The sequence below is a fragment of the Heptranchias perlo genome, chromosome 39 (assembly GCF_035084215.1).
Source record: "Heptranchias perlo isolate sHepPer1 chromosome 39, sHepPer1.hap1, whole genome shotgun sequence".
Lineage (NCBI taxonomy): Eukaryota > Metazoa > Chordata > Chondrichthyes > Hexanchiformes > Hexanchidae > Heptranchias > Heptranchias perlo.
This window is the reverse complement of record NC_090363.1, coordinates 10,286,931-10,314,644: the sequence shown is the minus strand read 5'-3', so window position 1 is coordinate 10,314,644 and position 27,714 is coordinate 10,286,931. Positions and strand designations below refer to the sequence as shown.

The 27,714-nt window shown below is 44.7% G+C and overlaps 1 protein-coding gene across 1 annotated transcript in view; it reads right to left on the bottom strand.

Annotated features, from left to right (window-relative positions):
- Window positions 1-1,557: 1,557 nt before the first annotated feature.
- Window positions 1,558-27,714, bottom strand: part of LOC137304996 (uncharacterized) — a 59,796-nt gene continuing 33,639 nt past the window's right edge. The window contains 8 exon segments of the mRNA XM_067973768.1: window positions 1,558-4,881; window positions 6,236-6,351; window positions 7,700-7,722; window positions 13,748-13,987; window positions 17,816-18,049; window positions 18,052-18,268; window positions 21,736-21,865; window positions 26,482-26,709. Coding sequence (XP_067829869.1) covers window positions 4,334-4,881; window positions 6,236-6,351; window positions 7,700-7,722; window positions 13,748-13,987; window positions 17,816-18,049; window positions 18,052-18,268; window positions 21,736-21,865; window positions 26,482-26,709 — 1,736 coding nt within the window. The 3' untranslated portion in view covers window positions 1,558-4,333.

The window sequence follows — 27,714 nt, the reverse complement described above, 5'->3', positions numbered from 1 at the left end:
ATTCCAAAGTCGGGGGGGTGGGAGTTGAAAATAGTTGTTCTTTGGGTCGTGACCGCAACCCGGCTTTATTTCCGGGTTTAACGTCGGCGCGTAAAAGTCCAGGCTTCCCGCCGGGAACGCAAAGTCGGAAAACTTTGCGGTTGCGACCCCAGAAAAACAACTATTTTCAACTCCCCGCCCCTAACCCACCCGTTCTTGGGGGTTAAAATCACCCCCCAGGTCTCAATCAGAAGCAGCAACCCACTCCCACCAAGATCACCCCACCATCATCAGGTTGCTTAATTCCTCTTTTACTTGACGAGAAACTATAAGAGACGGGAACGCGGTTCTTAATTTACAATCTGCATTTAACAAACACAAAAATTAACGTCACAGTGTGAAATCCCTTTTATTCATTTAAGAACAGATAGATGCACTCAATCAAAAGCAACGGTGAATATTTCATTCCCATTTCATGTTCAAGGTGGCAGTCTAATCAGGGATGGTACAGATAACGGAAACAGTGGCATTGTATAATCGTTTAAAGTTAAAACCAGTAGATGTCCAAAGGGACTTAGGGGTTCAGGTACATCGATCATTGAAGTGTCATGAACAGGTGCAGAAAATAATCAAGGAGGCAAATGGAATGCTGGCCTTTATATCTAGAGGACTGGAGTACAAGGCGGCAGAAGTTATGCTGCAGCTATACAAAACCCTGGTTAGACCGCACCTGGAGTACTGTGAGCAGTTCTGGGCACCGCACCTTCGGAAGGACATATTGGCCTTGGAGGGAGTGCAGCGTAGGTTTACTAGAATGATACCCGGACTTCAAGGATTAAGTTACGAGGAGAGATTACACAAATTGGGGTTGTATTCTCTAGAGTTTCGAAGGTTAAGGGGTGATCTGATCGAAGTTTATAAGATATTAAGGGGAACAGATAGGGTGGATAGAGAGAAACTATTTCCGCTGGTTGGGGATTCTAGGAGTAGGGGGCACAGTCTAAAAATTAGAGCCAGACCTTTCAGGAGTGAGATTAGAAAACATTTCTACACACAAAGGGTGGTAGAAGTTTGGAACTCTCTTCTGCAAACGGCAATTGATACTAGCTCAATTGCTAAATTTAAATCTGAGATAGATAGCTTTTTGGCAACCAAAGGTATTAAGGGATATGGGCCAAAGGCAGGTATATGGAGTTAGATCACAGATCAGCCATGATCTTATCAAATGGCGGAGCAGGCACGAGGGGCTGAATGGCCTACTCCTGTTTCTATAGTTATCATTTATTGTTCACGAATCACCGAAGCGTTTTGACTTTGGCCAGAGAGCAATCAAATAATTTTAAAGCGATGAATTTTATTTCAGTTCAAAAACCAACTGCAATTGAGAGGCACTCGCCCAATCTGGTATCACTGCTTTATTAAAAATAACATTTGTCAAAAAAGACAGACTACTGGACCTTAGAACCCTCGCGCCCCTGAACTTTTTAAAAACGATTATTATCCCAAGTCTGCATATAAATAGAGAAAAAAAATCCCCCTTGTGAACAGCAAAATTCATCTACTTTTTTAGTATGTCTCTTAGATTGTTGAAGCTTCTACCTGGGTCTTCGAACATTTGAACACACGGGGAGGTAGAAGTGACCGTCGGCTGTTTTAAGGTGAGAATCCTTCGGTATCAAACTTTCCGATTCTGCTTTAAGGGAGGATTGAGGCTAACGCCTCCGTTGAAGTAGAAGTGACATGGGGGTAGGAGATGCAAATCAGGAGTCACCTCGCTGGTCGCCTGCTTTAAACACTCCGCCCGATGTTCAGTCTCACTGACTTCAATAGAGCCGAATATCAGGTGAGTGGCACAACGGGTGGCAAATTGCAATTCGGCCCGTTTTACGTCTCCGCCCAGCTCCCAAGTTCACCCCCTAGGTTTTAATACGCGCCCGTTGAGCGTCCCTTTGCTGACACCCCCGACAGTAATTGATGACCGCTATGAGAAGCTGATGTGGTGGATGGACGGGGGAACATTTCCTCTCCAGTATTCCTTGCGACGGGGTAGGCCTGTTCTAAATGGAGAAAGAGCTGTGCCGCTGGTATGTTCAGTGAAATTGGAAATATTCTGGACCGGAACGTGCTCCTGATGCTGATAAGACTCGAGAGAGAGCAGTTCTTCCGTTCATATGTGTGTACAATTTCTCTTTATCTCAAAAAAAATATTTAACGAGAGGAATTCTTAGCGCCCCGTTCTTGGACCGACCAGGTTTTGTATCCCAGGGCCTCCATCTCCATTTTGAATATTTCCTACTATGCTTTGTGTTGTTCAATCAAGTTAGCGATTTTGATCCAAAGCCTGTTTCAGATGGTATATAATGTTTAAGAAAAGTCCCGTTAACATCTGAATCTGCTAAATGTGCTTGTTGCTGCAAAGTGAATGAAGCTAGCCTCCGATTCCCTTCAATACACTCTAATCTCTCCTCCACTCCAAAATCTGTTAGCGCCTGAATCCAATCCTGTTTTTAGCACGTTTGCACTTACGATAATGATAGAACTGAAAAAGAACTTGCATTTATCCAGCGTCTTTCACGACGTTCCAAAGTGCTTTACAGCCAATGAAAGGTCGTCACTGTTGTAACGTTGGAAACTAGTTATTTACCGTTCATTCATACCCCGCCCAAACCCGCGACCTCCACCACCTAGAAGGACAAGGGCAGCAGGCGCATGGGAACAACACCACCTGCACGTTCCCCTCCGAGTCACACACCATCCCGACTTGGAAATATATCACCGTTCCTTCATCGTCACTGGGTCGAAATCCTGGAACTCCCTTCCTAACGGCACTGTGGGAGAACCTTCACCACACGGACTGCAGCGGTTCAAGAAGGCGGCTCACCACCACCTTCTCAAGGGGCAACTAGGGATGGGCAATAAATGCCGGCCTCGCCAGCGACGCCCACATCCCAAGAATTAATTTTTTTAAATGTAGCATTAAGTCCATTAGGGCAACTACTTCCGTTTACTGTAAATGCGAAATAGATAAAAGGACGTACGAGATATGAGTTATTGGATTTAATTTATAGCAATGAAATCAATAATTTAATGATGGGCCTGCTCCCTTTACTTACATAGAATTGATTAATTCTTACCTCACTTGGAGTACTGTGAACAGTTCTGGTCTCCATATTACAAAAAGGATACAGAGGTACTGGAGAAGGTGCAAAAAAGATTTACAAGGATGATACCAGAACTGAAAAGTTATATCTATCAGGAAAGGCTGTGCTCTTTTCTCTAGAAAAGAGATGGCTAAGAGGTCTTTAAAATAACAAAGGGGTTTGATAGGGTAGATGTAAGAAGATATTTCCACTTGCGGGGAGTCTAAAACTAGGGGCCATAATCAACCCAATAGGGAATTCAGGAGAAACTTCTTAACCCAGTGAGTGGTTGCTACCATAAGGAGTAGTTCAGGTGAATAGCATCGATGCATTTAAGGGGAAGCTAGATAAGTACATGAGAAAGGAATAGAAGGATATGCTGATAGGGTTAGATGAGGAGGGGTGGGAGGAGGCTCGTGTGGAGCATAAACACCGGCATAGACCAGTTGGGCCGAATGGCCTGTTTCTGTGCTGTAAGAACATAAATAGGAGCAGGAGTAGACCATACGGCCCCTCGAGCCTGCTCCACCATTCAGTAAGATCATGGCTGATTTTCTACCCCAAATCCACTCTCCCATCCGATCCCCATATCACTTGATTCCCTTAGAGTCCAAAAATCCATCGATCTCAGCCTTGAACATACTCAATGACTGAGCATCCACAGGCCTCTGGGGTAGAGAATTCCAAAGATTCACAGCCCTCTGAGAGAAGAAATTCCTTCTCATCTCAGTCCTAAATGGCTGACCCCTTGAGACTATGACCCCTAGTTCTTGACTCTCCGGCCAGGGGAAACGGCCTCTCAGCTTCTACCCTGTCAAGTCTTCTATGAATTTTATACATTTCAATGAGATCACCTCTCATTCTGCTAAACTCCAGAGAGTATAGGCCCATTCTACTCAACCTCTCCTCATAGGACAATCCTCTCATCCCAGGAATCAATCTAGTGAACCTTCATTGCACCCCCTCTACGGCAAGTATATCCTTCCTTAGGTAAGGAGACCAAAACTGTACACAGTACTCCAGATGTGGTCTCACCAAAGCCCTATATAATTGCAGCAAGACCTCCTCACTCTTTTACTCCAACCCCCTTGCAATAAATTCTATGTAAATGTTAAGCAATCACAGTGTCAATAGTGAATTGGAAAGATAAACGTGTAAATTTGGGGAAGAACAACATGAAGTAATTATTGTTTGCGATTGCTTTGTGTCACATCTTATGGGTTCAGAGAGAGCAACTTCATCTGGCGTCCAGGAAAAAAGATGGGGTAAAGTTTCTCATTGAACTGATCGGGGTAGGTGTAGATCTGGCACATGTCATCAGCATTATAAAACGAAACACGACCATTTTCATAGTCAAGGTAAACCCCAATCTTGTCGCAGCTTTCAGTCAACTCGAGGTACTCTGGGTTAGCAGTCACCGAGCCCATCAGAGACTTGAACAGAGTAAATACATTTAGAAATCTGTTTTCTCTGGTTATGACCCAGTATCCATTACCAGGCTTCAAAGATTGCAAGCTTTTCCGGTCGATTGAACTTCTGGCTACTCCAACTGTCCAGTTGGTGTTCCGCTGCACTCCCACCTCCCAGTAATGCGTCCCCGAGGTGAATCCTTGAGAAGCTAGCACACATCGATGATTGCTAAACCTCTCTGGAGTGTTGGGCAGATTCTGCACGTTGTCAGCGATTTGGATCCCTGTTAGGCTTCCAGACAGAGTCAACCGTGGATGTGCTGTGTTAGGGTTCAGAGTCAAGGAGGCCAGGACTGAAAGAGAATACAGATACAGATCATAGTCTACCAAAGTACTTTCTGCAAAATACTTTGTTGAGGCACACTTAAGGCTTTACTTCAGCGGGCAAGAATTGTGAATGACCCTGAACATTTGCTATTTGTAGTGAATTTTCTGAGCGTACACACTTGCGATTTCACCAAAAATATTGGCTGGAAGGAAACCTCAGCACTGATTTACGAAGGGCCAGAACAATTTCTAACCCAGTGTCTTTAGAGTGATTGAGAAGACTATGTTCTAACTTTAAGATTAGCATTTTAATAATATCAATCCTGTTTTTTTTTAAAAAAACGCTTTTTGTGATGACTTTATTTGGTGGAGAGGGACTTCAGTTATGTGGAGAGACTTGAGAAGCTGGGATTGTTCTCCTTAGAGCAGAGAAGGTTAAGGGGAGATTTAATAGAGGTGTTCAAAATCATGAGGTGTTTTGATAAAGTAAGGAGAATCTGTTTCCAGTGGGTCGCTAACCAGAGGATACAGATTTAAGATCATTGGTAAAAGGACGAGGGGGGTGATGAGAATTTTTTTTAACGCAGCGAGTTGTTATGATCTGGAATGCACTGCCTGAAAGGGCGGTGGAAGCAGATTCAATAATAACTTTCAAAAGGGAATCGGATAAATACTTAAAAAGGAAAAATTTGCAAGGCTAAAGAGAAAGAGCAGGAGAGTGGGACTAATTAGATAGCTCTTTCAAAGAGCTGGCACAAGCACGATGGGCCGAATGGCCTCCTTCTGCGCTGCATGATTCTATAACAGTTGTGGAGAGTGCACTGTAATATAACATTACGGGGGGGCTTCAGGTAATTGCAGCAGTTCATGGCGGAATATCACTGTAAAAGAGATCGTCAGCATGAGGGCTATCAAAGATTTCCTCTTGGGCTACGTGTTAGCGACATGGTAATCAGAAGGGCCGAGTAACTTCCGTCTGTGCTGTAGTATTCTACAATTTAATGGCAGAACATTTCCCACATTTTGCTGGAGATAGCCAATTACCTAAAACACTGGAACAAATCTTGCTACAATTAACAGTGGGAGGAACTCTTCCCCCAATATGTCACTGACACTTAGCGACTAGAGTAACTGTTCTCCATTGTTTTCACAACAAAAACAAAATGGTTGGCTAAATATTGAAAACAAATACTGTGAGCAATCATATTCACAATCTCAAAGATACAGCCCAAACGGAATGCCTCTCTCCTCCCACGGAACATGTGACTGAACTAAGAGTCTGCAGCATTTTCCAGGATTCTGGAAGCGTGTCGACGAAGACAGCTTGGTGGTGGAGAATACATGCGAAATGATAAAAGTAACGAACGCCCATCTTATTACCTGGTTGAAGTTCCCTCCTCATCCTTCTCCACACGATGTGCTGCAGAGCTCCTTCCACTTCAGGTAGTCTCAGATCCACTGCCACCGTGGCTGGTATCTCCAGTGTTCTGTTGGCACTGTCACAAACACAATGGTTCACAGCGCCACCTGGGATCATTTTGGTATTTATACATTAAAAACGTAACATAGAATTACAGAGAGTGTCCAGCACAGAAACAGGCCGTTCGGCCCAGCTGGTCTGTGCCGGTGTTTATGCTCCACACGAGCCTCCTCCCACCCCTCTTCATCTAACCCTATCAGTATAACCTTCTAGTCCTTTCTCCCTCATGTGTTTATCTAGCTTCCCCTTAAATGCATCTCTGCTATTTGCCTCAACTACTCCTTGTAGTTTCACATTCTAACTCTGGGTCAGGACGTTTCTCTTGAATTCCCTATTGGATTTATTAGTGACTATCTTATATTTATGGCTCCTAGCTTTGCCCCCCCTCCAAGTGGCAACATCTATATATCTACCCTATCAAACCCTTTCATAATCTTAAAAGACCACTATCAGACATCCCTCAGCCTTTCCCTTTTCTAGAGAAAAAAGCCTGTTCAATCTTTCATGGTATAATCTCTCAGTTCTGGTATCATCCTTGTAAATATTGTTGCATCTTCTCAAGTGTCTCTATATCCTTTTTATAACATGAATTTTATTACAGCCTGAGAGGGTGGTAGAGGCAGAAACCCTCAACTCATTTAAAAAGTACTTGGATGTGCTCTTGAAGTGCCGTAACCTACAGGGCTACGGACCAAGAGTTGGAAAGTGGGATTAAGCTGGATAGCTCTTTTTCGGCTGGCATGGACACGATGGGCCGAATGGCCTCCTTCTGTGCCGTAACTTTCTATGATTCTAACATGGAGACCAGAACTGTTCACAGTACTCTTAAGCGTGGACTAACCAAGGTTCTATACAAGTTTAACATTTTGTCTCAGCTTTTCAATTCTATCCCTCTGGCAATGAACCCCAGTGCTTGGTTTGCTTTTTTTTGGCCTTATTAACCTGCGTTGTTACTTTTAGTGATTTGTGCATCTGTACCCCCAGATCCCTCTGCTCCTCTACCCCATTTAGGGGGGGATTTTAAACCCCAAGAACGGGTGGGTTGGGAGCGGGCGGGAGTTGAAAATAGTTGTTTTTTTGGGTTGCGACCGCAAAATTTTCGGACCTGTACTTTTACGCGCACAAGTTAAACCCGGAAATAAAGCCGGGTTGCGGCCGCGACCCAAAAAACAACTATTTTCAACTCCCACCCGCCCGTTCTTGGGATTTAAAATCACCCCCTTAGTTTCCAAAGAATATGTGGCCTCCTTATTCTTCCTACCAAAATGCAAGACCGATATTGAAATTCATTTGCCAATTACAGGCTTATTCTGCAAATTTACTAACGTCTTCTTGTATCTTGTCGCAGTCAAAATATTACCTACCTGTCAATAAATCCTTTGACGTCCTAAGATAAAAAGAAAAAATTGGGGATTGGTGACACATGTAAACATATTAGACTTAATATTTATTGTTACGTTCATTTTTAATGCATGCACATAGTTGCCAGTAGAATGAAGGGCTGTTGATGATTTGACATTATTTAATATAAATTAGATGAAGAAGGAATTGTTTTATTTAATGAATCACTTACATACGAGTCGGCTGTAATAGGTATCAAGTGCAGCAGCGCCCACATTGACTTTAAAAAGTCAGGAATACAATACTGATGTTCATCCATTTGTTTTATATTTCCGTTTCTGCAGCAATGAGGAGCAGTTTCAGGTAATGCACTTACCTGAACGCGGCAGTATGGTTCAGGAGTCAGGTGACAGACTAAGAGTTAACTAAACCCCAGCAGTGTTAGGCTGCATCAGGGGTTATAAAGCAACCTGTTCAAGCTAAAGGCATTGCATATCAAGGGTCAGAGATGGACGGACACCAACAATTGGCTAATGGGAGGAAAGCAGAGCATAGTCCTAACAACAACAACAACTTGCATTTATATAGCGCCTTTAATGTAGTAAAACGTCCCAAGGCGCTTCACAGGAGCGATTATCAAACAAAATTTGGCACCGAGCCACACAAGGAGATATTAGGACAGGTGACCAAAAAGCTTGGTCAAAGAGGTAAGTTTTAAGGAGCGTCTTAAAGGAGGAGAGAGAGGCGGAGAGGTTTAGGGAGGGAATTCCAGATCTTAGGGGCCAGGCAGCTGAAGGCACGGCCGACAATGGTGGAGCGAAGAAAATCGGGGATACGCAAGAGGCCAGAATTGGAGGAGCGCAGAGATCTCGGAGGGTTGTAGGGCCGGAGGAGGTTACAGAGATAGGGAGGGGCGAGGCCATGGAGGGATTTGAAAATAAGGATGAGAATTTTAAAATCGAGGTGTTCCCGGATCGGGAGGAAACTAGATCTCAATGGAGTTGCCTCAGGGGTTCGTACTGGGATAATCCTGTTCCTGGTCAATATAATGACCTGAAATCATAGTCTTAACACAAGGTCGTTACATTTTAAGACCACTTCAAGTTAGAGGGCAATGGACAAGATTTCACCAAAGAAGAGTTCCACTGGGCTTATCAACGGCAAATGTAGCTCAATAAAGATAATCTAAAGGTACTGTATATTGGGAGGGACTGAATAATACTGTATATTAGAAGGTATATCTAAAGGTACTGTATATTGGGAGGGACTGAATAATACTGTATATTAGAAGGTATATCTAAAGGTATGGAATATTGGGAGGGACTGAATATTACTGTATATTAGAAGGTATATCTAAAGGTACTGTATATTGGGAGGGACTGAACATTACTGTATATTAGAATGTATATTTAAAGGTACTGTATATTGGGAGGGACTGAATATTACTGTATATTAGAAGGTATATCTAAAGGTACTGTATATTGGGAGGGACTGAATATTACTGTATATTAGAAGGTATATCTAAAGGTATGGAATATTGGGAGGGACTGAATATTACTGTATTTAGAATGTATATCTAAAGGTACTGTATATTGGGAGGGACTGAATATTACTGTATATTAGAAGGTATATCTAAAGGTACTGTATATTGGGAGGGACTGAATATTACTGTATATTAGAAGGTATATCTAAAGGTACTGTATATTGGGAGGGACTGAATATTACTGTATATTAGAAGGTATATCTAAAGGTATGGAATATTGGGAGGGACTGAATATTACTGTATATTAGAAGGTATATCTAAAGGTATGGAATATTGGGAGGGACTGAATAATACTGTATATTAGAAGGTATATCTAAAGGTACTGTATATTGGGAGGGACTGAATATTACTGTATATTAGAAGGTATATCTAAAGTATGGAATATTGGGAGGGACTGAATAATACTGTATATTAGAAGGTATATCTAAAGGTACTGTATATTGGGAGGGACTGAATATTACTGTATATTAGAAGGTATATCTAAAGGTACTGTATATTGGGAGGGACTGAATATTACTGTATATTAGAAGGTATATCTAAAGGTATGGAATATTGGGAGGGACTGAATATTACTGTATATTAGAAGGTATATCTAAAGTTACTGTATATTGGGAGGGACTGAATAATACTGTATATTAGAAGGTATATCTAAAGGTACTGTATATTGGGAGGGACTGAATATTACTGTATATTAGAAGGTATATCTAAAGGTATGGAATATTGGGAGGGACTGAATATTACTGTATATTAGAATGTATATCTAAAGGTATGGAATATTGGGAGGGACTGAATAATACTGTATATTAGAAGGTATATCTAAAGGTACTGTATATTGGGAGGGACTGAATATTACTGTATATTAGAAGGTATATCTAAAGGTATGGAATATTGGGAGGGACTGAATATTACTGTATATTAGAAGGTATATCTAAAGGTACTGTATATTGGGAGGGACTGAATATTACTGTATATTAGAAGGTATATCTAAAGGTACTGTATATTGGGAGGGACTGAATATTACTGTATATTAGAAGGTATATCTAAAGGTATGGAATATTGGGAGGGACTGAATATTACTGTATATTAGAAGGTATATCTAAAGGTACTGTATATTGGGAGGGACTGAATATTACTGTATATTAGAAGGTATATCTAAAGGTATGGAATATTGGGAGGGACTGAATATTACTGTATATTAGAAGGTATATCTAAAGGTACTGTATATTGGGAGGGACTGAATATTACTGTATATTAGAATGTATATCTAAAGGTACTGTATATTGGGAGGGACTGAATATTACTGTATATTGGAAGGTATATCTAAAGGTACTGTATATTGGGAGGGACTGAATATTACTGTATATTAGAAGGTATATCTAAAGGTACTGTATATTGGGAGGGACTGAATATTACTGTATATTAGAAGGTATATCTAAAGGTATGGAATATTGGGAGGGACTGAATATTACTGTATATTAGAAGGTATATCTAAAGGTATGGAATATTGGGAGGGACTGAATAATACTGTATATTAGAAGGTATATCTAAAGGTACTGTATATTGGGAGGGACTGAATATTACTGTATATTAGAAGGTATATCTAAAGGTACTGTATATTGGGAGGGACTGAATATTACTGTATATTAGAAGTTATATCTAAAGGTATGGAATATTGGGAGGGACTGAATAATACTGTATATTAGAAGGTATATCTAAAGGTACTGTATATTGGGAGGGACTGAATATTACTGTATATTAGAAGGTATATCTAAAGGTACTGTATATTGGGAGGGACTGAATATTACTGTATATTAGAAGTTATATCTAAAGGTATGGAATATTGGGAGGGACTGAATAATACTGTATATTAGAAGGTATATCTAAAGGTACTGTATATTGGGAGGGACTGAATATTACTGTATATTAGAAGGTATATCTAAAGGTATGGAATATTGGGAGGGACTGAATATTACTGTATATTAGAATGTATATCTAAAGGTATGGAATATTGGGAGGGACTGAATAATACTGTATATTAGAAGGTATATCTAAAGGTACTGTATATTGGGAGGGACTGAATATTACTGTATATTAGAATGTATATCTAAAGGTACTGTATATTGGGAGGGACTGAATATTACTGTATATTAGAAGGTATATCTAAAGGTACTGTATATTGGGAGGGACTGAATAATACTGTATATTAGAAGGTATATCTAAAGGTATGGAATATTGGGAGGGACTGAATATTACTGTATATTAGAAGGTATATCTAAAGGTACTGTATATTGGGAGGGACTGAATATTACTGTATATTAGAAGGTATATCTAAAGGTACTGTATATTGGGAGGGACTGAATATTACTGTATATTAGAAGGTATATCTAAAGGTACTGTATATTGGGAGGGACTGAATATTACTGTATATTAGAAGGTATATCTAAACGTATGGAATATTGGGAGGGACTGAATATTACTGTATATTAGAAGGTATATCTAAAGGTACTGTATATTGGAAGTCAAATAGAAGGTATGTATACTCCATAGGTGGGAATCAATTTGCCAAGACAAACTGAGAGAGACCTAAACCTGTTAGTTCGCTGCTCATTCATCACATATAAAGAGAGCTGCTAATGGGATTGGGGGTAATCTATTAGCATGGATTGAGGATTGGTTAATGGACAAAAAACAGAGAGTAGGAATAAACGGGTCATTTTCAGGTTGGCAGGCTGTAACTAGTGGGGTGCCGCAAGGATCAGTGCTTGGGCCTCAGCTATTTACAATCTATATTAATGACTTAGATGAAGGGACCGAGTGTAATGTATCCAAGTTTGCTGACGATACAAAGCTTGGTGGGAAAGTTGCGAGGAGGACGCAAAGAGGCTACATAGGGATATAGATAGGTTAAGTGAGTGGGCAAGAAGGTGTCAGATGAAATATAATGTGGGGAAATGTGGAATTATCCATTTTGTAGAAAAGCAGAATATTTTTAAAATAGTGAGACACGAGTAAATGGTGATATTCAGAAGGATTTGGGTGTCCTTGTACACGAATCACAGAAAGTTAACAAGCAGGGAAAGCAAGTGATATGTTGGCCTTTATTGCAAGGGGGCTGGAGTACAAGAGCAAAGAGGTCTTGCTGCAGTTACATAGGGCTCTGGTGAGACCACACCTGGAGTACTGTGTACAGTTTTGGTCTCCTTACCAAAGGAAGGATATACTTGCCTTAGAGGGGTTGCAACGAAGGTTCACCAGATTGATTCCTGGGATGAGAGGGTTGTCCTATGAGGAGAGATTGAGTAGAATGGGCCTATACTCTCTGGAGTTTAGAAGAACGAGAAGTGATCTCATTGAAACATATAAAATTCTTTGCGGGCTTGACAGGGTAGATGCTGTGAGGCTGTTTCCTCTGGTGGGACAGTCTAGAACTAGGGGGCGTAGTCATAATGGGTCGGCCATTTAAGATCAAGATGAGGAATGATTTCTTCACTCAGAGGGTTGTGAATCTTTGGAATTCTCTACCCCAGAGGCCTGTGGATGCTCAGTCGTTGAGTGTGTTCAAGGCCGAGATGGATAGATTTTTGGACACTTAGGGAATCAAGGGATATGGGGATAGGACGGGTAAATGGAGTTACGGCCGAAGATCAGCCATGATCTTATTGAATGGCGGAGCAGGCTCGAGGGTCCCACATGGCCAACTCCTGCTCCTATTTCTTATGACCAAACCAAATGGGACAATTGGTCACGCTGCCATATGAGCTAAGTTCAAACACCAGGAGGTCATGCTATGCGAAATGAATGGGTTTATGATTTTGGTAGAAATACTGGCCAGCACAGATCATCACGAACGCAGTTGGCATTTGGCTGCACTGAGTAACTGGACCTCCGGATTTCCCAAAGCACTTTACAACCAATGGAGTACTTTTGAAGCGTAGTTACTGTTATATTGTACGAAACATGGCAGCCAATTTGCGCACAGCAAGATCCCACAAACAGCAATGAGATGATGACCAGATAATTAAGTCCCACTCCAGAGACTTGAACATGAAATCCAGGCTGACACTCCCAGTGCAGTACTGAGGGGGTGCTGCACTGTCAGAGGTGCCGTCTTTCGGACGAGATGTGAAACCGAGGGCCCGTCTGCCCTCTCTGGGGCCTCGTAAAAGATCCCACGGTACAATTTTGAAGAAGAGCAGGGGAGTTCTCCCCGGTGTCCTGGCCAATATTTATCCCTCAACCAACATCACTAAAACAGATTATTTGGTCTTTATCTTATTGCTGTTTGTGGGATCTTGCTGTGCGCAAATTGGCTGCCGCGTTTCCTACATTACAACAGTGACTAAACTTCAAAAAAGTACTTTGTTGTGCGTAAAGTGCTTTGGGACGTCCTGAAGTGGTGGAAGGCGCTATATGAATGTAAATTCTTTCTTTCAATGCGATTTATTTTAAGAATTTCAAGTACATTAGGCTGAAAGCAAATTTACACTGGGAAGTGATTTTCTGTACAGTAAACTACTTGTAATTTTACCTTCAGCAGGACTGGGGCCTCCTCTCTCTGTAGGGCCAGCTTACTCTGTACCTCTGCCATTCGTCCTTCTAAAGAGGCACTTTGCTCTGAAAGCTCCTTGATATTTTTCTCCAGTTTCATTAATATCCCTTTTTCCTTCTTGCTTAGCTTGGCTTTCAGTGACTTTTCTTCATTGTGAAGAATCTGATGCATCTTTGCAAACTCTGATTCAATGCGGACTCTGAAGGTGCCTGCCTTCCCCTGCAATTGAAAGTTCATAAAGGCGTGAATTCTGACCCGTTATAATACGCAGATTAGAGATTAGCAAAGTGTTTAGGCGTCCCCCCACCCAGTACACATACCAAAAGCTGTTCATCTCAGAAAAGATTAGCCATTCGTGTGTATAATTCTAGCCCTACAATCCTCTCCTCCAACTCTGGCCTCTTGTGCATCCCCCCCCCGTCTCCCCACCCCTACCATTGGCGGTCGTGCCTTCAGCCGTCTAGCCCTAAGCTCTGGAACTCCCACCCCCTCACTAAACTTCTCCTCTCTCTCCCCTTTAAGACCCTCCTTAAAACCTCTCTCTTTTGACCAAGCTTTTGGTCACCTGTCCTAGTATCTCCTCCGTTGGCTCAGTGTCAATTCTTGTCTGCTTGCACTGCTGTGAAGCGCCTTGGGACGTTTTACTACGTTAAAGACGCCGTATTAATGCAAGTCGTCTGTTGTTGTGTGGAATCATAGAATCATGCAGCAAAGAAGGAGGCAATTCGGCCCATCGTGCCTGTGCCGGCTCTTCGAAAGAGCTGTCTAATTGTCCCCACTCCCCTGCCCTTTCCCCATAACCTTGCAAACTATTTCCTTTTCAAGTATTTATCCAATTCCCTTTTGAAAGTTACTATTGAATCTGCTTCCACCGCCCTTTCAGGCAGCGCATTCCAGATCATAACGACTCGCTGCGTTAAAAGAAATGTCTCCTCATCTCTCCCCTTGTTCGTTTGCCAAATGTCTTAAATCTGGTTGTTAATTGTATGATTTGTATCAATTGGTGTTACAATTGATGTAACAATCGGGGACTCTCTTGTATCCTTTTTATAAGAGAGCTTATCTAGGGTGCAGTGTGTGTGTAAGGGAAATCTCTGAATAGAGGCTCGGAAGCAACTGAAGACCAGGCTTTAGTATTCTATCTCTCACCACTGGGCTATCCAGTTTCAACACAGGTTACCGACCCTTCTGCCAGTACGAACAGTTTCTCCCTGTCTACGCAATCAAAACCCTTCATACTTTTGAAATGCCTTTAGAGTAAATCATTTATAAATGTTACAATGCCGAGGCGAGTAACTGCACCACTTTAGGATCAGGAGAATCTTAAATCCGAACACTACTCACTGCAACTGGCCTTTCAATGCCCTGTGGTGGTAAATTGGCCTTTGTGGAGGGAGAAATAATTCGCTTGGGCTCCGATCACCGTCCACTGACGCCCGCTGGAAACAGCAGTAGGCGAGAGCTGGATGGGCCAGGACTGCAATATCCCCCATAGTTGGAGAGCCCACAGGAACTCAAGGTGTCCGTATACTCATGAAGAGTAGGCACCTCGGTGATGTCCCCGATCTTTGTAACGTTCAGAGGGTCCAATGCCCATTCAAAAACCAACACGTTGCATCTCTAAGTATGAACTGGAGAAGTTATACCCGTCAGATCGCATCATGTCGATTCTGTCTTGCACGGTTTATATTTTTCAGGTCAATTGCTTTTACCTTTAATGCACTCTATATGCTTCCATTTGGTAAAAGGCTTAATCAAAAGGCAGAATCTCTTGCGCATTCCCGATTTCCTTCGCCCCGCCATTGGCGGCCGACTAGGCCCTAAGCTCTGGAATTCCCTCCCTAAACCTTTCTGTCTCTCTCCGCCCCTCTCTCTCCCCCTTTAAGACGGTCCTTAAAACCTACCTCTCTGACCAAGCTTTCGGTCACCTGTCCTGATATCTCCTGATGTGGCTCGGTGTCAAATGCTTTCTGATTACAGGCCTGTGAAGCGCCTCGGGATGTTAAAGGTGCTATATAAATGCAAGTTGTTGTTACAATAAAAAAAATTACATACTTGTGCGTTTACAATGAGATCATTAGTTCTGAGCCGACAGTGAGGGGGTAATTTTGACTTTGTCTGATTGTGTAAAATGGGCCATAGTGAATTGGCAGCCTGGTTTACATCTCTCCCGGATTTTATTTTCATTGACTACAACAGAAAGGAAAGTTGGGTGCAGTGTATAATGAGACGACAAATTCAATATCGCTCTTTTTGCACCACCGCCCAAAGTTAAAAGTATCTTCCAATTCTGTTTAGATGAAATAAAATATTGGTAAACTGCTCTTTAGATCAGCAATTAAAATTCGAGATACCCACCTACATTAATGGCTGAAGTGCTACCTTTATCTTTCCTACAGTAGGGCATTTCGGAGCAAGGAGTTCAGAGGCTTCCTTAGGAGGGGAAAATTTGCAGGGCTATGGAGAAAGGGCAGAGGAATGGGACTAACTGGATGGCTCTTTCAAAGAGCTGGCACAGGCACGACGGGCCGAACGGCCTCCTTCTGTCCTGTATAGGGTTGCCAACCCTCCCGGAATGACCAGGCGTTTCCGGGAATTGGGAGTGGGGGGGGGGGTTTCCTCCACTGAGCGCTGCCCCCAGGAGATCGGCAATTTAAATTTCCCACCGCAGTGCATCCGCCCGCTCCAGGACGTCAACCGCAGAGCGCCGCGACGGCATGGAGTGCAGCTTGGAGGGGGCTGGAGAGTCGGGAATCGGGATTGTCGGCATTCGGGGAATCACGGCAATGGGGTGGGGGCCCTCTCCGAAATGGAGGGGGGGGGCTTTCCTCAGTTTCATGTTACGTGATCAGATGTCACGTGATCAGGCATCACATGGTCAGATGTCATGTGGTCAAAATGTCACATGATCGTACCTCCAGGAATGCCTCCAACCAGAGTTGGCAACCCTTGTGCTGTATCATTCCATGATTTTATAACGCATTCGGTATTGTGCAGGAACTGACAAATTGCGGTTTAGGGTTAGGTATATGTACATAACAGCCATAAGACAACAGAGCGAACCTGGATGTGAATGGGAATCTGAATTGTACACATTCATTTTCGAATATAGCAGGATTGCAGTGTCATCCATGTAGATAGAAATAACTGCAGAGGAATCTGATTAAACCAGTTATAACTACCAGTTTCAGACATCAGATCAATTATTCTCACCCTTTACTATCTTTCTGCCTAGCAACCACACCTCTTAAAACATCCAGTCACTGCACAGAACGAAAAACACAGAATATGCCACAAACACCCAGCTTCTATGGAGAAAGGAAAAATGGTAATGTTTGGGGTACAGCTCATCATCAGGACTGGGATAGATTACAGATCACCAGCTGAAATGTTAACTTCTCATCCCCCCCCAACCAGAGACGAGCACAAAATCCAGGCCGACACTCCCAGTGCGGTACTGAGGGAGTGCTGCACTGTCGGAGGTGCCGTCTTTCGAATGAGATGTTAAACCGAGGCCCCGCCTGCCCTCTCAGGTGGACTTAAAAGGTGGCACTATTTTGGAAGAAGAGCAGGGGTGTTCTCCCCGGTGTCCTGGGGCCGACATTTATCCCTCAACCAACATCGCTAAAAAAAACATGACCTGGTCATTGTCTCAGTGATGTTTGTGGGACCTTGCAAATTGGCAGCCATGTTTTCTACGTTACAAAAGTAACTACACTTCAAAAAAGTACTTGATTGGTTTTAATGCACTATGGAACGTTCTGAGGTGTTTATAAAAGCAGTTTCTTTCATTTTCTTATTATCTTGTGCTCCTATATCTGCCATGGCGAAATGAATAAGTTAGTGAATTAAGGTCGCACTGCAAGCAGATTATGCACCCGGAAGACTGTCAAAAAGACTCCTCGATTCACAACTCTTTAATGTCTACTTGGGGCGTTGTTCAGTTTCTGGTTTTGTTTTACTGGTGAACATGAAACTATCAACAAACACCACGTAAAAAAAAGAAACAGACACATTCGTATTGTAATTAATTGATCAAAAATGTACCTTTAGATCTTTGACCTTGTTTTGCTCCGTGGCCTGAGTTTGGCCAATCCTCTCCAGGTCCTGGTGAAGAGTCGTCAGGGATTCCTGCAGTTTTTCCTTGAGGAAAGAACAGTCATGTTTAAGAAGAACAACAACACAAAAAAAAAATAAGACTTGCGCTAAAAAGGGGAGCACTTTATTCGCGTCTGTATCTTGTACTCTCTGAAAGCCTCCTGTAAGGGTCTGACCGTGTGGCCTTTATGTCCCTCAGACAGTTGACAGACCAGGCAAATCGCCGTCTGGTCGTCTTCGCAAAAGAGTTTGTGTTTCTCGTCGTGTTCCTGGCAGTGGAAGAGGTTTTGTGTATCAGGACCGTGGAGCCCCAGCTCCTGAAACGGTTCGACCATATTCACAGGTTGAGTCCGAAAGCTGTTACAGGCAACAGGAGGCTCCTTGTTGAGATACACACGGCCTCTGTGGAAGTTGTGCCCGCAGCCCTAACGTGGGTGTGTCCTTACATTGAGCGATTCCAAAGCAGATAGCGCGGACAGACTCTGCACCCGCATCATAGGCTGTCAGCTGGAGGAGCCCTATTTAAAGGGGCAGTCCTCCACTGACTGATGCTGCATAACATAGGCAAAATTACAGCATGGAGCAGCCCAGGGGGAAGGCTGCTCCCAGGTTTAATGATGCCTCACTCCAGGTCTTACTGGATGGGGTGAGGAGGAGGAGGAGGAGGGAGATCTTCCACCCGGCGGACGGGAGGAAGTGGCCTGCCTCTGCCACCACGAAGGCCTGGCTCGAGGTGGCAGAGGAGGTCACCAGCACCACCAACATATCACACACCTGCATACAGTGACCTAACCAGGTCAGCCGAAGTGAGTGCTCTTACTCATTCCCCACATCACTGCCCCCACCCCACATCTCCTTCTGCACTGCCAACACTACTCTATCACATCACTCCTCACACCCACTCAAACCTCATCCTCAACTTACCTGCACTTCCTCACCTCCCCAGTACTCATCCCACCACTACCATTCAACCCAATCCTCATACAATCTCATGGCTCCGTCTCATACTCACTCATGCATCTCTTTCATGGTCAGCCTCACCCCACCTGCCACTACCTGTTCTACAGCCACAGGGCATGCATCACATATGTATAGTAGGAAGCGTAAGGCAAACGTGTCGTGAGCATGAAGGGGATGCACAAGGGTGTTTGAGGGTTTGTCATGGTTTTTACTTATATTTGATTTCTGATCAACTCACATTACATATTATATTGTCACCACTACTGTCACGTCTTGGCCATTCTTGACTGGCTTGTGCAATAATGCCCTTTCATGAGGTTCTCCATGAACACCCTTGATGCCACCCATTGGGTCACCCTACAGTGGGTGAATGTGTAGTTGCACGACTACTTTGTGCTGGTGCCTGTTGCGCAGCACTGTGTTGTGGAGCTCCACGTGGCGGAGGTGGACGGTGTGCCTGGCGAGGCTGGTGATGTTGGTCGACCTCCAATGAGTGATGAATGCAGCAATGGAACCCCTCCCCCATCCTGATGGTGTGAGTGTGAGGGGGTCCACAAAGTAGGTAAATGTGTTTAGACAGCAGAGTTTAGGGTATGATGTAATAATTTTGAGTGTGGAGACAACGGTGTGACAGGCAAAACTTTGTCTGAGGTGAAAGAGTGCCCTGCTGCAATGAATGAGGTTTTCCCCACAACTGTGAAGGAATCCTCTGCATCTCCCAATGGCTGCTGGCTGAAACAAGTCTGCAACAACAGGGATTGTTTCCCACACATGGGAATCACGCCGAGGAGAGTCCAAAATCACATTCCTGCTAAAATCTCTTCCCAACGAGGTCTGTCAACGACCTCAAGTACCTCCCGAACTATCTAAACTGTCATCCCGCCGGCTTTGATTGCCGGTGGGAGTCCCGCATGCGGGGGCTGCGCGCGCACCGATTCGGGTCATTGGGGAACCCGGAAGAGGGCGGGTTGGAGCCGGGCTCCGGACCCGCCCCGGGAATCCCCAATTTTAGGAACACCCCCCCCCCCCACCGCCATGAACGCACCCGCTCGGCCATCCGAAAATTGACCCCATTGTCAGAGGCAGATTCGATGGGGGTGATTGGGTCGCGATCCAAAAAACAACTATTTTCAACTCCCACCCGCCCCCAACCCACCCGTTCTTGGGGGTTAAAATCACCCCTAGAGTGTTTGTTCTGATGAGTTTCACTTTCACTTGTTACACAATATCCTTGGCTGCGACGCCCTGACTTTTGTTTATTGGAAATGGAGCCTTGGCTTTGGAATGCGTCTTTTATATCTTGATGTACTTCTGCGGTTTCGCACAATTTGAATTCATTCCAATATTAGCTAAGTTTTAGCAATCTCTGTGTCTCTCCATTATTTTGGTAGGCAATTCTCACTCTGTTCCTCTAAGTATCACCATAAGAACAGAAGAAACAGGAGCAGGAGTAGGCCATTCGGCCCCTCGAGCCTGCTCCGCCATTTAGCAAGATCACGGCTGATCTTCTACCTCAACTCCATTTTCCTGCACTATCCCCATATCCCTTGATGCCTTTAATATCTAGAAATCTATCGATCTCTGTTTTGAAAGTACTCAATGACTGAGCTTCCACAGCCCTCTGGGGTAGAGAATTCCAAAGATTCACCACCCTCTGAATGAAGAAATTTCTCCTCATCTCAGTCCGAAATGGCCGACCCCTTATTCTGAGACTGTGACCCCTGGTTCTAGGACACCCCCCGCCCCCCAGCCAGGGGAAACATCCTCCCTGCATCTACCCTGTCGAGCCCTGAGAGGATTTTATATGTTGCAATGAGATCACCTCTCATCTAAACTCTAGAGAATACAGGCCTAGTCTACTCAATCTCTCCTCATACGACAATCCCGCCATCCCAGGAATCAGTCTGGTGAACCTTTGTTGCACTCCCTTGCACACCAGGTTTTAAGGTTACGTGATCAATGCCCACTTAATGTCTGTGTGTTTAAATCTTTATAATTGTGCCAAAGTTATATTCAACTTTCACCAATAGCCCCCAGTTGCATTTATACAGTGACTCTAATTGTATAGAATCGTTCCAAAGTGCTTCACAGAAGGCAATCAGACAAATATCGAATTGAGCCAAAGGAGATACTAGGAGGGGTGATCAGTGTTAAAGGGAGGTTTCGAAGGGAGAGAGGGAGGTGGAGAGGTTTAGGGAAAGTGTGGGCTCTGAATGACTGAAGGCATGGCCACCAGAGATGGGGCCAAGGGAGTTGGGGATGCATAAGAAGGGCGACTTCTGGGAGGGTTGTAGGGCTGGAGGAGGTTACAGAGATTGGGAGGGGTGAGGCCATGAAGGGATTTGAACATGAGGATGAGAATTTTAAATTGGAGGGTGTTGGTGGCCTGGGAGCACAAGGGTGGTAGGTTAGTGGGGCTCGCTGAGGATTTGATATGGGCAGCAGAGTTTTGGATGAGCTGGGAGGAGGATAGGAAACCAGGAGGAAAGTTACTTCTGGATGGGTAGAAATTTATCTTGGACGGTGATGTTAAATGGGCAGTATCGCATCGGTCACCTGCTATAGGCCCGATTTGATATTTGGTTCTATTGGAGGCAATGGACCAGCATTTGGAGGTGATTTTAACCCCCAAGAACGGGTGGGTTGGGGGCGGGCGGGGGTTGAAAATAGTTGTGTTTTGGGGCGCGACCGCAACCCGGCTTTATTTCCGGGTTTAACATCGGCACGGAAAGGTCCAGGCTTCCCGCTGGGAACGCAAAGTCCGAAAATTTTGCAGTAGCGACCCAAAAATACAACTATTTCCAACTCCCGCCCGCCCCCGACCCACCCGTTAAAATCACGCCCACAGTGCGGATAGTAAAACAGGCAGTCGATCCAATACCGGCTGAGACAAAATCCTACCTCTTTACCTTGGAAGAGCATCCAAGCACAAATCCCAGTTGGAGGGCGATAGAACGTTGCTTAGTGACCAAGAGCAGATTACGCTGTACAAACACCAGCTGACAACATCTGCGAGCACCAGCTGTGAAGTTTTGTCAGCTGAACAATAACGGACTTTGAACATTACATATAAATGTTATCGGTCTTCAAACTGCAATTACCATGTTGTGGAAAGTTCACTCGGCTTCATCCCCCCCTTTACAGATAAACTGGTAAACAAGAAGGTACTGGCTGCAGACATGCATTTTTAACATAATACGGAGAGATGAAGTTAATGCCAGTCACGTAAAGTGTCACCACCAAAAACAATTGCCCTCCACATGGAATTGGAAAAATATTAACTAGCCTGAAGCCTGTACCTTGTGTCTCAATCAGCACAAACTAACCCTCCCTACCATCACCAAACAACTCCCAGGAGAGACAGTAGACCAGCACAGGAACGCAACCATGGGCAAAGACCATCATCCCAACCAACAGGACCACTAGCGAGCAGGACCCCTTTGTTCCCCAAACTATTTGAATTCCAGAGCTCAAAACCAAACATATATTTGAAAAGGAAATAAATTGCAGGGCTACGGGGGAGAAAAAGAGAGGGGTGGGACTAATTGGATAGTTCTTTCAAAGAGCCGGCATAGGTGCCATGGGCCGAGTGGCCTCCTTTTGTGATGTATGATTCTATACTCGTCTAACATTTACCATTAAAGCACCCCAGCTACTGACAACCGCTGAGCTCATTCTGTGCACACTTACTGCTTTACAAACCAATCTCAGAAAATGCCATTGTAATAAAACCAGCCAATCCGCCATATCCTATTGCACATGTTTTAAGTTAATGGAAATTTAATTGCAATTTTCGTAAGTTGACTAAAATTCGAACGCGATCTCGGAGGATGAGAATGTGAACAGTATTAACATAATCACATTATTTTTAAAAGTGATGGCTATCTGTATTCTTCTGACATCAGAAACTCATTTCCCAGGGGCTAATTTTAACCTAACCCACTGGGCGGGTTAGTGGTGGGTTGGGGTTGGCCATCTGCTGTACACCCCTGGCGGATTTTACTCTCCGTTGAAATCAATGGGGGGTGATTTTAACCCCCCAAGAGCGGGCGGGTTGGGGGCGGGTGGGAGCTGAAAATAGTTATTTTTTGGGTCGCGACCCGGCTTCATTTCCGGGTTTAATGTCGGCGCATAAAAGTCCAGGCTTCCCACTGGGAATGCAAAGTCCGAAAATTTTGCAGTTGCGACCCAAAAAAACCCAACTATTTTCAACTCCCGCCCGTTCCCAACCCCCCCGTTCTTGGGGGTTAAAATTGCCCCCAATGGGCCCGGGTGTAAATGAAGTCGGTTGATCCAATCAAATCACCTCCCCGCCGAATGGGATAGGTCAAAATTAGTCCCAATCTCCTTCCTCTTATGAATCAGCCAATGGAAATTTTGCCGTCAGATTCCAGTATGAGGAAGTTTTTAAATTATAAATATATATAATATCCATTTAACAACTTTTGTTATGTGATCGTTAACTGTTACCATGGATATATAAATAAGCAAACTTCAATTTTTATCTGCAATCACTTCCTTGTTCCTTGATGCTTCTATAAGAATTTTACTGGAAGCTTAAGTTGAGGGAATGAATCACAGCAGTGGATATAAGATGAAGAGAAAAGTGGCCTTTATTCCAGAGTCATAATTAATGGAACATGTTTCTTCCTGTTCGTTTTCAATAAAGCATTTATCTGAGGCGGGAATGAATATTATTTTCTGCCGTCTGAGAGAAAGAATTTAATTTCTTTCACGACATGGAATTACGTAGAATTTACAGCACAGAGACAGGCCATTCGGCCCAACAGGCCAATGCTGGTGTTTGTGCTCCACACGAGCCTCCTCCCACCTTGCTTCATCTAACCCCATCAACAAATCCTTCTATTCCTTTCTTCTTCATGTATTTATTTAGCTTGCCCTTAAATGCATCTGTGCTATTCGCCTCAACCATTCCGTACGGTAGTGAGTTCCACGTTCTCACCACTCTCCGCATAAAGAGTTCCTTGGTGTAAGGAAACTCAGCAGTCTGCGATTTGTTACGATTCTAAGTCGAATTAGAAAGACTGGCTCAGGCCCATTTTCTGGCCTCGAGTCGGCTCGCGTCAGAAGCAGGGGGCCCAAAGTTCATCCCAAACCGGGCCTCGGGCCTCACCTGGACAACCCCAGAGAGCTGCGGACGCCAATCAGCTATCCAGAGGCAATTCCTTAGTTCCTGAAGACCAATATGGGCCGAATCAATGCCTACAGTGCCTCTCCGGTCGGCCTTCAAAGAGGCAAGCTTTTGTGGCAGCAGAAGGAAGCAAAATTCTGAGCGGTGGAAGCCCACCCATGCTCTGCTTCTCACTGATGAGTTTCTGGGACAAGTGTGGAAACAGGTGTTAGACCCCCTCATTAACATGTACAAGGCGCCTTACGCCTGTTCTAGGCTTCGTGAGGGGCGCCAGAATAACGCCAAAACCAACATGTCATTGGACGTATTTCAGGTGCCCTTGGCGCTGGTGGGGGGGGAAATTGGTGATTTTTGCCCCCATTATGCATCCAGTTTCTTCTCCAATGAGCGAAACTTTCAACTCTCGGGTGGTAGATAAAACGAGGTGGTAGCAGATAGGGGTAATATCGGGTGGGTTGTCATTGCACCCGATCCCGTGGGGTTCCCAGCGGGCGGGCTAGGTTAACATGAACCCCTCAATGTTCTTTTTCTTCCCCAGACAATTAAGGCGGCACCCAACTCAGAACTCTGATATCGCTCCCCATAACTCAGTATCCAAATCCACGGCCCGTGTCCTACTGAGCCATGGGAACTGGAAGGTCCCAGGTGACAGCTTTGGTCCATGCGGAGTCAGCAATTGGTCTCGGTGCTCCTGATCTAAAGACCAGTGAGCGCATCTAGGGCGCTAAATTGGGCCGTGTAGCGCCCGTTGTTTCGGCGCTACACGGCCTCTCCGACATCCAAGATGGCGTCTTGGATGCGCACGCACGTTTCTTGCGTGACGTGCGCCAGATGCCATCTTGGTATAGGAGTTAGCGCAGGCGCAGATAACGAACGCTGGAATCATGTAAAGTCGGGAGAAAATGGCTTCAATCAGTGTGCAACGCTGATTTAAAGTGACAGACACCATTTTGGGACTTAACGCTCAACTCGACACACAGTCTTACCCCTGACCGTCTGAACGTGTCTTAGAGTGCCTGGAGGACCCCCCACCAGCGCTATTTAAAGGGACCATGCAGGATTTACAGGTTAGTGGCTGGATTATTGCCTCTGGCCGCCAAGACAGTTGTAACTGTTTTTGGAGGTCTCCTATACTTCAATACTAGGACGCGGGGACATAGCCTAACATTTAGAGCTAGGACGTGCAGGAGTGAAGTTAGGTAATGCTTCTACACGCAAAGGGTGGGAGACGTTTGGAACGCTCTTCTACAGATGGCAATTGATGCGAGCTCAATTGTGAATGTTAAATCTGAGATTGATAGATTTCTGTGAACCAAGGGTATTAAGGGATATGGGGCTAAGGTGGGTATATGGAGTTAGGTCACAGGTCCACCATGATCTCACTGAATGATGGAACAGGCTCGAGGGGCTAAATGTCACTGCCACTTGCTGCCTCATGATGTGCGCCACCTTCTCCTGCAAGAAAGCGGGACGTGTGTCTGGGTGATGTGCCTCTCATGGTTGAATAGCTGCCAGTGTGTGTGGCCTGTGAATTGTGGGTGGGCGGCTTGAAACAGTGATAATGTATAAGGGTGAGAGGAAGCATCTGATTGGAAGAGTTGAGTACTGATGGAAAGAGTTTATGGGTATGTGGGTGATGGGGGTGTAGTGTGTGGTGCAGTTGGTAGGAGACGCCACTTGACAGTTGACCTCACTCACCTTGACCACTCATGTCAAAGCATTGAACTTCTTCCTGCACTGCATCCATGTTCATGATGCTGTGTGCCTGGCATTGACTTCGACCCCCGCTGCCTCCCTCTGCCTTTTTTATATACGTCTGGAGGGCCTCTTGCCCCACCTCCCCACCACCCCTGCGGATTTGGATGTCCCTCCTTCTGTCCACCTCTTGCACCAAGGCCTCTAGTGCATCAGCAGAGAACCTTGATGCACACTCTCTCGCAGGCCTGGTACAAACTCAGATCGGCAGATTGGTGAGGTCTGGTGTGCAGATTGGAGGATGTGGGATTTAGTAGTGCGCAACCTTTATTCAATTTAACATAACTCATCAGTGTGCAAACATAGGAATGAGACCTGCATCTGTGTTTTACGTGTGCGATGTCTGATCTCTGTTTAGACTCCGTGCAGAGAGTAGACTGTTATTTTCAGCAAGTAACAGGTACCAGCTACCTTTAAGAGATTTCTAAGAGACATCCTCCCTTTAAGAGATTGCGCTCCCTCTGGTGGTGGAAAGTGCGAATTGCATTGACTCCACGTGCAAGGCCTTGATTGCAGGTAAGTCCTGCCCTGCGCAGGGGCCACTGGGCGCGGGGTAATAGCACATCACGCTACCTACGCCCAAAAACGGCCCCTATCAAATTCCTCCCCCCACTAGTGTTCCTGCTCCGGATCCAGCGATCCCTTCTGGAAAAGTAAATACGTGGACATCTGAGGGCTGCTATACTGAACTGGCCTGCGACACCATGCGGGATGGAATTGGTTGCTGACGTCAATTGTCCAGACTTACACGTGAAAAGAGTGCCAGTGGGACCAACTTCTGGGCAATGAGAGCGAAGGGCAGCGGCCTTCAGTACCTCGGGGCGCGTGGCGGCCGTCGAGCAGCAGCAGCCGAATTGGGTTAACTTGTGAAAGCGGAGAAAGTGTCCCTGGTGCTGGCTGAGCGCAAAGATTTCATGGTAAAAAGATAATCGGACAGGTCCTGGTTTCCCATATTGATCCTTACCTCGTAAAGTGACTGCCATAAGTCGGCAAAAAGAAGGCAAACTAAGCAAAAACAAAGTTTCTTGCACACCAATAAATCTTGTGCAAACTATGAACTAAGTAGTTGTATTTTGTTTCGCAGCTTCTGGCTGGTTTACATCCTCCCGTGTTGTCACTGAACCAGATTTGTTGTTAATAGAATAGTGGTTAACCATTAGCGTCAATCAAATGTTTGCTGGACATTTGCGTTCTATAGGGCAGAAACCTGTAACAGGGAACGCTGGCCCAAGACTCCCAGAACTGTGCCATATCAAAGAGCATTCCGGAATGTCCTACTCGGATCGACTGGAGAATAATGCCCACGGAGTCTCAATCCTCCAAAATAAAGGAACGCGTCCTAGAGAGGGAGAGAAAAAAGCAGAGGTCAGTTACATGGCCTCACAACATCAAAAGAATTGAAACTGGTTTTAGCAGCAGGTCGAGATTGGGTTTTAGAAGCAAACGTCCACTGGAGTTTCCCCCTCTGGTAGCTTCAGGTTGGGTTCCACCCATGCTCAACCTTGTTTACATTGTTTGGTTTTGGCCAGGCTCCCATTCAGGAGAGAGCTCTATGCCTACAGGGTGTCAGGGGGTTGCAGGCACGAGATTTTATCTTAATAGCTAAATATTTGCACAGCCTGCTGCTCGCGTCTACCCATCTCTTTTCTGGGAGCGTAATCTGCCCTGGGCATTCACTCTATCAAGGCGGATGCAGCTTGGCGGGCTCTCCATGAGAGTGCAGTGGGCCCTGACTCTATTCAGAGAGGTGAAAGGAAACAGCGTTGTGGTGAAATTGAACACGGGCAGGGGATTCGAAACGAGCACATTTGCCAATCTTTATTCGTCACACTGGATATCGAGTTCTATTGCAGTATAACTGCCGACTGAGATACCGCTGGCTTTGACAGGCTGGCAATTAACAAAAGCTTCATTGGCCTTAGGTTTGGCAGTGCGGCTGGCCAACTTGGTTTACAAAGTGGTAAATCCACCTGACCTCAAT